This window comes from Capra hircus, chromosome 19, assembly GCF_001704415.2.
Source record: "Capra hircus breed San Clemente chromosome 19, ASM170441v1, whole genome shotgun sequence".
In the NCBI taxonomy this organism is placed as follows: Eukaryota; Metazoa; Chordata; class Mammalia; order Artiodactyla; family Bovidae; genus Capra; species Capra hircus.
In genome coordinates, this window is record NC_030826.1 from 50898542 (window position 1) to 50910655 (window position 12114).

The following is a 12114-nucleotide window of genomic DNA, read 5'->3' on the forward strand; positions in this document are numbered from 1 at the left end:
CTGAGGTTTATCCATGCTGCAGTGCATGGCAGCGCTCCATTCCTCTAAGTTTCTCTCCCTTTCTTTCTGGCCGTGCTGCGTCTTTGCTGCCGTGTGGGCTTTGTCTCTGGCTGCAGTGAGCGGGGCTGCCCTCTGGCTGCAGTGAGCGGGGCTGCAGTGAGCAGGCTTCCCACTGCGGTGGCTTCTCGTTGCAGGACACAGCCTCCAGGTGCATGGGCTTCAGCACTTGCGGCTCCCTGGCTCTAGAGCGCAGGCTCAGCAGTCGTGGTGCACGGGCGCAGCTGCACCGCGGCCTGTGGGATCTCTCCGGAACAGGCATGGAACCCGTGTCTTCTGCTTTATCAGGTGGATTTTTTTTTTTTTTTTTTTTTTTTTTTTGCCACTGAGCTACCAGGGAAGTCCCCGCTTCACTCCTTTTCACTGATTGCAACACTACCCTGTATGGACCCACCACGCTTTGTGTATCCATCTGTTGATGGATGTTGTTAAAAGTTTTTGGTGCCCTGTGGTGCCTCCCTCACCCCCCTGATGCCCTAGTCTGGTGCCGGTGCCGTTCCTGACTTGGGAGGCCTCTCCCCTCCGTCCGCCTCATGGACATTCTCTGGGCCCAGATCCCCTGGGGGGCAGCTCTTTCTAGGAAAGTTGCCCTCCCCCTACTATACCTTGCTTGTCCTTGACCCCATATTGTCTTCCCTGAGGCTCCTGCCCAAGGCCTCGGTCTCCACGGGCCCGGGTGCCTCAGGTCCATGAGAGAGAAGCAGCAGTCCCACCAGCCTGGCCTTGAGGGTGGCGGTGCCTGAGGCAGTGGTCACTTGATGTGGGGCGCCCAGCCCCCACCACTGTCGGGCCTGGCCCCCGCCCGGGTAGCAGAGGGCTCCGGGGCTCCGTAGGGGGATGGCCACATCTTCAGGGATCTCTCTCAAGGGAGTCCTGAGGCAGGCTGACCACTGGGCACCCTGTGAGCCCTCATCCCTGCGCTCCCTGCCCCCAGCACTAGACAAGCCAGGCTCTCAGTTCAGGGGCCTTGCCCCTGGGGCTCGAGTTTCTACCTTCTCTGTCTTTTCTCAGAGACGTGTGTGTGTGCACACGCGCCTGTGCTGGGGACAGGCCCTCAGGTCCTAAGGCTGAGGAGAGAGCCGCACGCACTGAGCCGCTCACCTCTGCCCTGCCCAGGGCCCAGCACCCAGCACCCCGTCCTGTCCATTAGACCTTGTCATGCCAACGGAGGGTCAGGCTCATGACTGGCCTGGAGGCCTTGGACTCAGGGGACCCTGCAAGCACAGCAGTTCTGTCCCAACCCCAGGAAGAGCACAGAGAAGCCCTTCCCACTAAATTCCAGCCCGTCTTCCAGCACCCTCACTGGTTGTCAGTGAGTGCTGGTGGCCAGCCACACACCAGAATCACTGGTCAGAGGACTGGATTAATGGTAGGGGGTTCAGGGCACCCCTGGTTCAATAGTCACCATGTCATGGAAACAGCAGGGCTCCTGGTTTGGGCGGGGGAAGATGTCCCTCGGGTCAGATGGAGTGACAGTGCTGGGCCTGCAGCCCTGGTGGGCTTGTCCTGCCCTACCCGGACCCCGGAGGACATCTGCAACCCTAATGCTCCTGGGGTCTGGCTGTCTGTGTGCCCATGTGTGCGCACACATGTGTGTTCACAGGTCAGCCTGTCACAGAGGTTTGCACAGAGGGTCTTCTGACCCTGGTCACTGAGGCTGGCCGTGAGAATCTGAATAGGGTCAAGTTAGGGCCACTGGGCATTTCCCCTGCTTGTCCCCAGAGAGTCCCCCGGCTACATCGAGGTCCAGGTGTCTGGGGTGCCTTCCTGGTCGGCAGAGACAAGGCCCATGGTATGCGAGTGGGCAGTGTTGGGCTTTCCTCCTGGTTGGGGAGGGGAGACCTCCACTAGGGATCTAGCCCCTCAACACTGCACACTCCTGGATCACAGCCCTCAGCCATCCTTGCCCCCCAACCCGCCTGGGTCCCTGCCCCTCCCACTGGCCACCTTGGGGAGGAGCTCCTTCCACCCCAACTGCAGCCTGGAGGGCAAAGCTGCTTAGAGTAGTGGCCACACCATCAGGGACAGTAAGAAGGTTCTGGATGCCTCATGCTCCTCCATAGGCCTGAGGGGCCTGGGACCGCCCATGGCAGGGGACCCCACAAGTCTGAGAGCAAAGGAGGCCCCTTCCTTTGCCCATGGGGGAACTGTCTACACAACAAGCCCCCCTAGGGTAAGAAGAATGTGTCCTGGCACCCTCTCCTGAGGGCTGGCCTTCACCATCCTTTCTCTCCGTGCCCACCCCTGTGCCATTGATCCTTGCTCTCCCCAAAGGCATCCGGGCCCCTACACCCCCTGTCCTCTAGCTGGGTCAACCAAGAGGCTTTGCTCATCTGGCCAGAGAATGAATGGATGGGTGTAGAGTCAGTGACTCAAGTTACATAAAACTCAAATCCCAGCTACGCTGTAACTCTCTCCGCTCCCAGCGGGTGGGGAGGGGCCGAGCCCCAGCCCCCTGGGCTCTCAGCCAGCCGGGCCTCCCGCAGCCGCGCAAGATGGCGCGGCAGGGCGCGCGGCCGGCGGGGAGGGGACGGTGCCTCGGTGCCCGGCGCCGCCGCGCCCGCCCTAAACGCCCGGCGCTGTTCCCTCCCGGGAGGGGGCGGCCGCTCCTTCTCCACGGTTGTCGCAGAGTGGCACAGGCGCGGGCGGTTTGTGCAAAAATAGCACCCCCACCCCCCACCCCGCCGGCGCGGGCGCCGCCCAGAGGGCGCGGGGCAGGACCGGAGCTGCCTCGGAAACCGGCGTGTGCAGGCCGCGTGCCAGCCCCCGACCCTCGCGTGCCGGGGCCCGCGCCTCCCGGCCACCCCGCGCGCGCTTTCGTATTGCTCCTGCGTGCCACCGTGCCCACCCCCGCGCGCGCAGCCGTGCCCCCGCCTTCCCGCTCCTCCTCCCCACGCCTCTTTGCCCACCCCCGCGCCTCCAGGTGGCCCCCTCCCGAGTCTCCATCCCGCCACCCCCCCCCCCGCACCTTTCCCTCCACGGACCCCTCCCCCATTATCCGTGCCCCCGAGCCCTTGGGTCTCCCATCCCGCGTCACTGAGCCACCCTCCGGCTTCAGTATACCCCTCCCCGCGTTTCTGTGCACCTTCCGCCTCCCAGCGCCCCCCAGCCTCCGTGCCCCCCCATCCTCCGTGCCACCCCTGCGTCTCCGGATTTCCCATTCTGCATCTGTGTCCCCCCGTGCCTTTGTCCCCCCCGCATTTCCATGCCCCCTCAGCCTTCGGGTCCCCCCTGAGCGAGTCTCCGTGCCCCCCAGCCCGGTAGGGACCCCCCCCCCCGCCACCCGACCCCGCGCGCGCGCTCCCGCCGGTGTTTTCGGACTGCACCGGCCGGGGGAGGCGCCTCGTCTGTCGCCGCCGCCCGCACCCGCACCCGCACCCCGCCGGCCCCGCGGCTGCGGCTGTGGGTGCTGAGCGGGCGCCGCGGCCAAGGCGCGCTCGCACCTGCGGCGGCCGCTCGGGTGATGGCGCGGTGCGGGCCTCGGGCGTCCTGAGCTGAACGCAGCGCCAGTCGGGGGATGCCAAGCCGCGCTGCTGGCCTTGGCCATGTCGTCGTCCTTCTTCAACCCCAGCTTCGCCTTCAGCTCGCACTTCGACCCTGGTGAGTCCCCTGGCCGCGCCCCTTGCCAGCCCTCTGTCCGCTGCGGCTGCCCCTAACCTGCCGAACTGCGGACATTGATGCTTCCTGAGCCGCTGGTTTTCTATTTCGCATGGAAATTAACCCTTTCCTCTCTCTGAGCGGAGCTGCAGACGTAACTGCTTTCCCGCAGGAACCCCTGGAGGCCCGGAGGTGGGCAGGCCTAGGGGTTGGCACCTGCTTGAGGCCTCCAGCAGCTGGGGTGGGCAGTGGGGGCACTGCCTGTCCCTGTGGAAGCTTCGATCTCGCATATCTGGGGCAGGAGGGCCCGTGCTGGGCCAGGTGTCCAGGGGAGGAGGCAGCCAGGACTAAGGGCTCCAGGGAGGGGTGGGAGTGTTGCTCCCTCAGGCCCATGGACACCCTTGCTGGGACTAGGGTGGCAGGCTCCTCCCTAGGCTGGGAATGCGTTCTGGAGAGCCCTGCCGGGCCACCCAGCCGCCTGCATGGGGAGGTGGGAGCCGTAGTCGACCCATGGGACAGAGCCCACTGAGCACAGGCTCAGAAGAGATGGGCCTCAGTGGATGCCCAGGCCCTCAGGACAGGGATGAGGCCGAGGTGGCGCTGTCAAAGCTGGCTGCAGGGGACATGGGGCCAGGCCTCTTCCCCCCCTTCCCCCAGGCTGGCGGCCCTGGCAGCCTGTTTACCCATGGCTGCCTGACCTCCTGGTAGCAGTTGGCCGCCATGGTGGGCAGTGGGGCCGGGGGCAGCTGAAGGCCTGCCTGCGTCGCCAGAAGGTGATAGACTTTCTTCCCTCTGCTTTCATAGGCCCCGCCATCCGCCCCTCCTTGGCCCTAGTGGGAGATAAGCCCCTGCCTTGGAGCCGTGGCCTAAGGACCCAGAGTCCCACCCACTTGTCACTAGGGCTCTGGCACAGGCTAATCCAGCCAAAACAAAGCCGGGTGAGCACATGATGGGCTCTCCTGGGTCTCCCTCCCTGGAGTAGGGCCCAGTTCATGCAGTGATGCACAGGGTCCCCTGGGTCCGGCCCCATCTGAAGGCATTTGCTCCTGAGGGAGGGGAGCAGACGGCAGGTTTCTCTACTGGACTGAGGATGTGGGTGTCCCTGGCTCAGAAATAACTTCCCAAGGCGACTCCCAGAGCTTGAAGAACATGGAGTCCCAGTGGATGGCCCCCAACCTGGCAGTGACAGCCCTGCTGGACTCTGAGGGCGGGGGTTGGAGGTGGGGGTGGAGGTGGCCCTGCTGAGCAGTCAGTCCCAGGCCCAGACAGCCTTTTGGGACAGGTATCCAGGTGGCTCCAGGCCAGTGTTCCAGGCAGCGTGGCTCCTGGGCAGTGAGGGTCCAGCCTTGGAACCATAGGTAGGGTGAGTGTGTGTGTGGCAGGACTGACCCAGGGATGGGGGACACCCTTCCCCATGCCCTGCCTCTTGCACTCTTTGTAGGGCCCAGACCTGCCCTGTGTGGTTGGGTTCAGTACACTCCCCCACTAAACACACACTTGGGTGTGTCCCAGCACGAGACCCTTCCCCCATCTTAGAGAAACAACTAAGCTGGTTCCTCTTGCAAATGTTTCTGTTAACAGCTGTGATCAGTGTAATTATAATGTGTCAGTTTAAGGACTTAGCAGGGGAAAAAGTTGTCAGGAGGCAAGAGGAGGTCTGCTCTTTTCAGGCAGAATGAAGGAGAGAGCCCTGCCCCACTGTGCAAGGGGCCCCTGGATGGTAGAGGTGTGTTGCCTGTGGGGTGTGGAACTCCAGGGCTCCATGCTGGCCCTCATGTGGGCATTGGGAAGGAGAGGTGGGGTCCTCTGCCCTCCCGCTAAATGCCTAGCATTCAGAGCCCGGCTCCCACCCCTTGGAGTCCCCCTGCCCACCCTTGCCTTCTCGAGTCTCAGTTTTCTCATCTGTAAAAGGGGATAGCAGCGCCTACACCAGGCTCAGTTAGGGGTTAAGCACCCAATGAAAACCTGACCCTCCATGAACACTGGCTGCTCTTTTGGAGGGGGTGGTGTATGGAGACAAGGCCACAGTGGCATGTGGCTTTCCTCTGTCCCCAAAATGGGGAGAGATGGGTTTTGAGGTTGACTCCTGTCTAAATGGGGACCGTGCTTGGGATCCACCACAGAGGGGGATAGTCATGTTTGTGGCTATCTCAGAGTTTGTTTCTGTGGTCGCTCAACACTCTGGGGTGGACAGAGGGACCTGGCCTGGGCGGAGGGTCCTCAGAGTGTCACCAGGCCAGGTTTGTTGCCTACTGACAGTCCTGTGCCCATCATGGATGCTATGGTAGTTCTCCATAGAGGTGGTGACAACGGTGGCAGTTATGGAGAGTGAAGGGGGCTGAGTTTGAGGCTCCGGCTCTCGGCACGTGCTTGAGTTAGTATGGGTGCTGGGGGACCTTATTTAAACTCAGCTCCTGCCTGGGCCACCATCACCTATCAGAGATGGGCAGGGCAGGGCAGGCCACTGGAGGGGGCCAGGCCCAAGCATGTTCTTCTGGAACCACAGGCTGGCACAGGTGGGCATCTGGAAGGGCTGCCTCTTCTGGGGTTCAGCTCGTCCCACGATGTGGGTAACTTTGGGGGATTTCTGGGCAGTCACAGACCTCTGACCTCAGTGCTGTGTGGCCTTGGGCGTCACTCAACCTCTCTGAGACTCAGCTCCACACAGGTGAAACTTCACTCTGAGGAGACTGGGTGGGTGGGATATGGAAGCCAAGAACTGAGGGGTGAGGAGGGTGCCATGTGGGAGCCAGGAGCACCTGGGCGGAGCTGGTGGGGGAGGCGTGGCCTTGAGGGGGCGGGGCTTGCCTCTCTCACATGCTATCTTTGTCACCATTCCCAGGAGTGATCAAGGCCCCTGGCTCTCGCTGAGGCAGAGGGCCACCCTTGTTTCTCACCTTCTCAAGCCCTGGAGGGGCCGGGTGCAGCCCAGGCCCTCAGCAGGTGCCTGGCAGGCGCAGGCCTCAGTCAGAGCTCTGCAGCCCAGGGCTGGAGCTGCCTTAAGACCCCTGGGGCAAGTAGTGGACCAACCCCTCCCTGATCCCATGGCCCTCTCTGTGCCTCTGGTTCTTCATCTGGAACATTAATCTGGTTCATTAATCTGGAGGTGGGCATTACTGTGGTGCCCACCCCAGAGGGCGACTGGAGTGCTGGGTTCAGGCCAGCCCCCAGGCAGCGCCCGTCAAGGCTGACCTTGGGGCAGGGGTCACTATGGACCATTTGGGGGGACTTGGAGTTTGAGGAAACTCATGGAAGCCAAGGCATCCCCCAGCCTCTTGGTCACGTCCTGCCGCCTGCCCACATTCTTGCCCTGAGCCTGGCTCTGTCGGGAGCACACTCCACCGGCATTAATGCGTGTGCTGTGCTGGCTCAGGGCTGCGCAGGCTCGGGCTTTGGGGTGAAGGCATTGCTGGGGGACAGGGCGCAGGGAGGGCGTTCCGGCCAGGCGTGGTTTGACCTGCATGGGGACGGGTACACTCGGCGACTTGAGTGCTGAGAAGGACCCCAGGAATGAGTTCTTGCGGCCCTGGGGGTTCCGCTCCATGGCTGATGGCCATGCGCTCATGGTAATTCTCGAAATTGGTGGCCCACCGTTCACTGCGTGATACCAATGGGGCTTGGCTGAAGGCAGATGCTCCCAGACGGGCTTGGCCCAGTGTGGGGAGGGCACCAAGAGCCAAATCTTTGACGTGTGTCACCGCCCCTCCCCACGCCCGAGAAAGGCTGGCCCCAGAGTGGAAGCTGCAGCTATTGGGCTGAGTCTGGGGGCGTAGGCCAGCTCAGGGCAGGAGGAAGGTTGCAGTATCCCCAGGGCAATTTCTTTGTATTCTGGAACATTCTCTAGGAAGCCAGATTGTGCCTTTTTCTCAGAGGGGCTGTTTCTCCCCCACGCATCCCTGTGCAGCTTTATACACGCAGGTGCTCAGGCTCACACACGCACTCACACATGTGAAACACACGAATGCTCTCAGATGCCTTCACGTGTGTGTAATGATGCACAGAGCCTAGGCCGGGCTGTGGTCTCCTGGGGGCGGGCGGTCAAGGGCTTGGCTTGGTGGGGGAACCCGACCCACCCTCACCTTTGACCCTCAGCCTCATCTCTGTTCTCATGTCCCTTGATGGACTGAGCCACCGGGTCCTGGCGGCCTGAGGCTTGGGGAGCCTGGAGCCGTCCCTCCCGGTGGCTGGGCCTGAAGGACTCCCTGCTGTCACCCGGCCCCCTTTTTCCAGGGTGGGCCGAGCCTTGGCCCCTCGACCTGCCGTCACTGTCCTTGAGCATGTCCGCTGGTTCTCCATCCTCCTAATGCCCTACCTTCCCTAGGTGAGGGCGCCTGGGTGGAATGCATGTGTGTGTGCCAAGTTGCTTCAGTTGTGTTCGACTCTGCAACCCTATAGCCTGCCAGGCTCCTCTGTCCATGGGATTCTTTCTCCAGACAAGAGTACTGGAGTGTGTTGCCGTGACCTCTTCCAGGGGATCTTCGTGACCCAGGGGTCAAACCCACGCCCCTTATGTTTCCTGCACTGGCAGGCAGGTTCTTTACTGCTAGTGCCACCTGGGAAGCCCCTGGGTGGAATAGTATTCCCCCAGATTCATGCCCACCTGGAGTCTCAGGATGGGACCTTGTTTGTAAATAGGGCATTTGGAGCTGTTGTAAGTTAAGATGAAGCCATCCTGGCTTCATCGCTCAGTCGTGTCCAACTCTTTGCGACCATGGAATATAGCCCATCAGACTCCTCTGTCCATGGGATTCTTCAGGCAAGAATACTCGAGGGGGTTGCCATGCCCTCCTCCAGGGGATCTTGCCAACCCAGGGCTCCCGCATTGCAGATGGCTTCTTTACCATCTGAGCCACCAGGGAAGCCCCTCATCCTGGCTTCAATTCAGTTCAGTCGCTCAGTCGTGTCCGACTCTTTGTGACCCCATGAATCGCAGCACGCCAGGCCTCCCTGTCCATCACCAACTCCCGGAGTTCACTCAGACTCCCGTCCATCGAGTCAGTGATGCCATCCAGCCATCTCATCCTCTGTTGTCCCCTTCTCCTCCCGCCTCCAATCCCTCCCAGCTTAGGGAAGCCTAAATCTATGACTGGGGTCCTTCCAAGAGAGCTGGGGGAGACGCGGGAGAGACGAGGATGTCCTGTGCCCTGTGATGATGGAGGCAAAGTGGGCTGATGGAGCCACGAGTCGAGGAAGGCCTGAAGCTGGGAGAGGCGGGGAGGGTCGTGCCCTGGAGCCTCTGGAGGGAGCGGGGCCCTCACTTGGGGTGTCGGCCTCCGAGCGTCAGACAGTCCTATGTGCTGAGGCCCCAGTCTATGGCACATTTTGACAGCAGCCCCAGGGCACTCCTGCAGGGCAGCTCTGAGCCCCACGGGGCCTGGGCCAGGGCCGAGCCTGCCTCTGCCTTCATGCCAGCCTCCATCTCCTCTGTGTAAACTGGGCCAGCCCTGCCCACCTGGAGGCGTCTTTGGAGGCAAGCGAGGGAACACGTGTGTAGGCGCCTCTGAACACGCGCGTTCACTGGACCGCGGTGATGGGAGGCAGCCTCGGCCTGGACCAGCGCGCCCTCCTCTGGGCACCTTGGGCCTCGCTCTCCAGCCTCTGGTTGCCTCTCGCAGAGGAACCAGCACCAGCAGAACAGGCGGCTGTGGCCTCCCCGCCCCCGGCAGAGGAAGCCGGCAAAGGAAATGAGGGCAGCGGACGCCGGGCCGGAGCCAGCTCCCAGGCGGCCTGTCTGGCACGTCGCGGTAGGCAGTGTCCACGCCTGGTCCCTGCCTTCCTCCACCAGGGCCAGGCTGGGGGGCCAGGGCCCCGGGCTCGGGGAGGGTCTGCGAGGGGCAACTCTGGGGTCAGGCCAGCAGTCGGAGCCACGCGGGAGCAGCCACCCAGAGCTGGGTATGTGGGGGTTTCTGGAGGCCTGTGGGCTCCCCCACAGCCAGCCTGGGGTTGAGGGGCAGTGAGCAGACAGGGGCTTGTACTTGAGAGGCCCCCAGTCCCTGCTCCGGCTCTGCCAGAGGAAGCAGTGGGACAGGAATGAACACGTCCAGGGCAGGGGGCAGTGCTGGGCGGCTCGGGGGGCACTTGTTGTGGGGTGTGTAAGGAGAGGTGGCAGGGTGCTGGCCAGCATCTGAAGGCTGGGGCAGAGTCACCTCTCATGGTGGGATGTGGCCGGGCCTGGCGTTGCTCACTCCTGGTGAAGTGCACTGGTGCCTTCTTGTCCTGCTGGGAGGGGGAGTGGGCACGTGGGCCAGCTGGCCATGGGTGGCCAGGGATACAGCCTGCCTGTTCTAGGAGCCAGCGCAGGGGTAGGGGACCTGAGCCCCAGACCCGGGCTCTGCGGAGGTCACTGCGTGCTGGGGCTGATGTGGGAGATGGGCAGCAGTATGATGTTTTGGATGCTGTCAGGCACCGTGGGGGGGTCTTTGTACAGATGGGATCATTGTGGAGAGGGTCCTGCAGGGCTCACGTCCTGCTCCTGCCATTGTAAAATTCTGAATGATTTCACACTGGGCCTTCAGATTCTGACGGGTTTGGTTTCCCAGGTGGCAGCGCTAGTGGTTAAGAACTCACCTGCCAGTGCAGCAGACATAAAGATATGGGTTCGATCCCTGGGTCGGGAAGATCCCCTGGAGGAGGGCATGGCAACCCATTCCAGTATTCTTACCTGGGGAATCCCGTGGACAGAGGAGCCTGGCGGACTACAGTCCATGGGGTCACAGAGAGTTGGACACGACTGATCGACTTAGCATGGGTGCACGCTGCAGATCGTGCAGCTTGTCCTCCTGCTTGGGGACACCTGTCCAGTCTTAGGGTTCTCTTGGGAGGGCCCCGGGCAGGCGGTCACTCGTAGGGGGCCGTGGTGCCCGTGTCATAGGCTGGTTCCCGTCTTCCTGGTGGGAAGCTGCTGTGATCCCAGGCCAGTGGTTTGGCTCCGCTAGCTGTGAGGCCCACCTGGATGTCCTGGGACCCCCCTGGGAAGAAGGAATCCCACTTTGAGGGGATGCTGCCCACACAGGGTGTACGTACGAGTGCATTTCACTGGTCCTGCTGGTCCTCACCCCCGAGGTCACTCTCTGCTGACGGTGAAACGCGGGGCTCTTGGCCCAGCCATCGACGGACACAGCCTTCTGCCCAGCTCTGGGCATTCTAGCACCGTATCTTCCTGTCTGTCCAGGCTTTATTGAGATATGATTCCTGTACTGTACGATTCATCCACTTCCAGTGTGGTTTTCACTGTGCACATAGACATGTGCGGCCTTGACCATGGTTCAGAACACTTCTGTCCCCCTCGTGAAAGCCCCACACCCACCAGCTGCCCCTCGTCTGCTCTGCATCTCTGGAGGTCACCCATCTGGACACTTCCTACCTGCGGGCGTGCAGCTCAGGGTCGTCTGTGTCTCTCTCCACGTGATTCTATGGTGGGAATGAGGGGAGTGGGCCTGGATCCGGGGGTGGCTTTTGTGGAAACTGAAGGTGGGGCCACCCCACACAGACCCTTGCCCAGCAGTCAGCCTCTCGGCCCTGTCCCCTGAGCCTTCCAGGAGCGCCACAGGGCAGCCTGATTCACCTTTTCCCGCAGCCTGACTCACACTTGAGGAGACGCCTTGAGTGCCCTTCTGGGGGCTTGTTGGCCGTTTGGAGTCATTGTCTGGGATTGCCCATGGGAGCCAGGCCTGCCCGGCTGTGGGTGGCATTTATATGCTCTGGAGCCAAGCCGATGGGCATTGGGATGGCATTTCCACGTCTTCACCATCTCGGTGGTCTGGGGCCCTAGTAGCTGCAGGGTGTGTAGGCGCCGCTGGTATGAGTCTTTCCCAACCCCGTGCTCAGTGGCATCAGATTGGTGGGTTGAGAGGGGCTGTGGTGGGAGAATTTGCACCCCAGGAGCCTGCAAAGGCTCCATGTTGGAAATCCCCTTCTGTCTCTTTTTTCCAGAAAGCTGGTTGTTAAGCATTATGAGAAAATCAGGGGTGTAGGCCAGTTTTTTGTTTTTTAAAAAAATATGTATTTATTTGGCTCGTTCTTAGTTGCAGTGTGTGGAATCTTTCACTGTGGCATGCTGACTCTGAGTTGTGGCATGTGGGATCTGACGGGAGATCGAACCTGGGACCCCCGCATTGGGAGCACAGAGTCTTCGCCACTGGACCATCAGGGAAGTCCCTAGGCTAGCTTATTAACCCCAGGAAGCTGCCTGGAATCATTTTGACATGAGGCAGGCATCCCCAAGAGGCAGTTTCTGGCCCCTGGGGGTGAATGACTTAGAGGGATGGTCCTGCTTCCTCTTGGGGCCACTCAGCCTGGAGGGAGCCCCTGGGTGGGGCCTGCTTGGGTGTGCAGGGCCAGGGCCTGAATAGTCCTGCTCACGGCTGAGGCCACACCTGGCCTGGGCCCTGCCCTGCCTTCCTGCTTCCCCAGCTCGCCTCACACTACTTTCTGCCCCGCAGTGGGGTCCAGGTAGAAACT

The 12114-nt window shown here is 61.9% G+C and overlaps 1 protein-coding gene across 4 annotated transcripts in view; it reads left to right on the plus strand.

Annotated features, from left to right (window-relative positions):
* The window catches only part of AATK (apoptosis associated tyrosine kinase), a 39872-nt gene continuing 31182 nt past the window's right edge, over positions 3425 to 12114 (plus strand). For 3 of the 4 annotated variants that reach the window (XM_018063623.1, XM_018063621.1, XM_018063622.1), the window contains exon 1: positions 3425 to 3657. In XM_018063623.1, the coding sequence (XP_017919112.1) occupies positions 3603 to 3657 (55 nt within the window). In that variant the 5' untranslated portion in view covers positions 3425 to 3602. Of the gene's footprint in view, positions 3658 to 9484; positions 9547 to 12114 lie in introns of those variants that run through there. The other variant, XM_018063624.1, reaches the window with a different exon arrangement.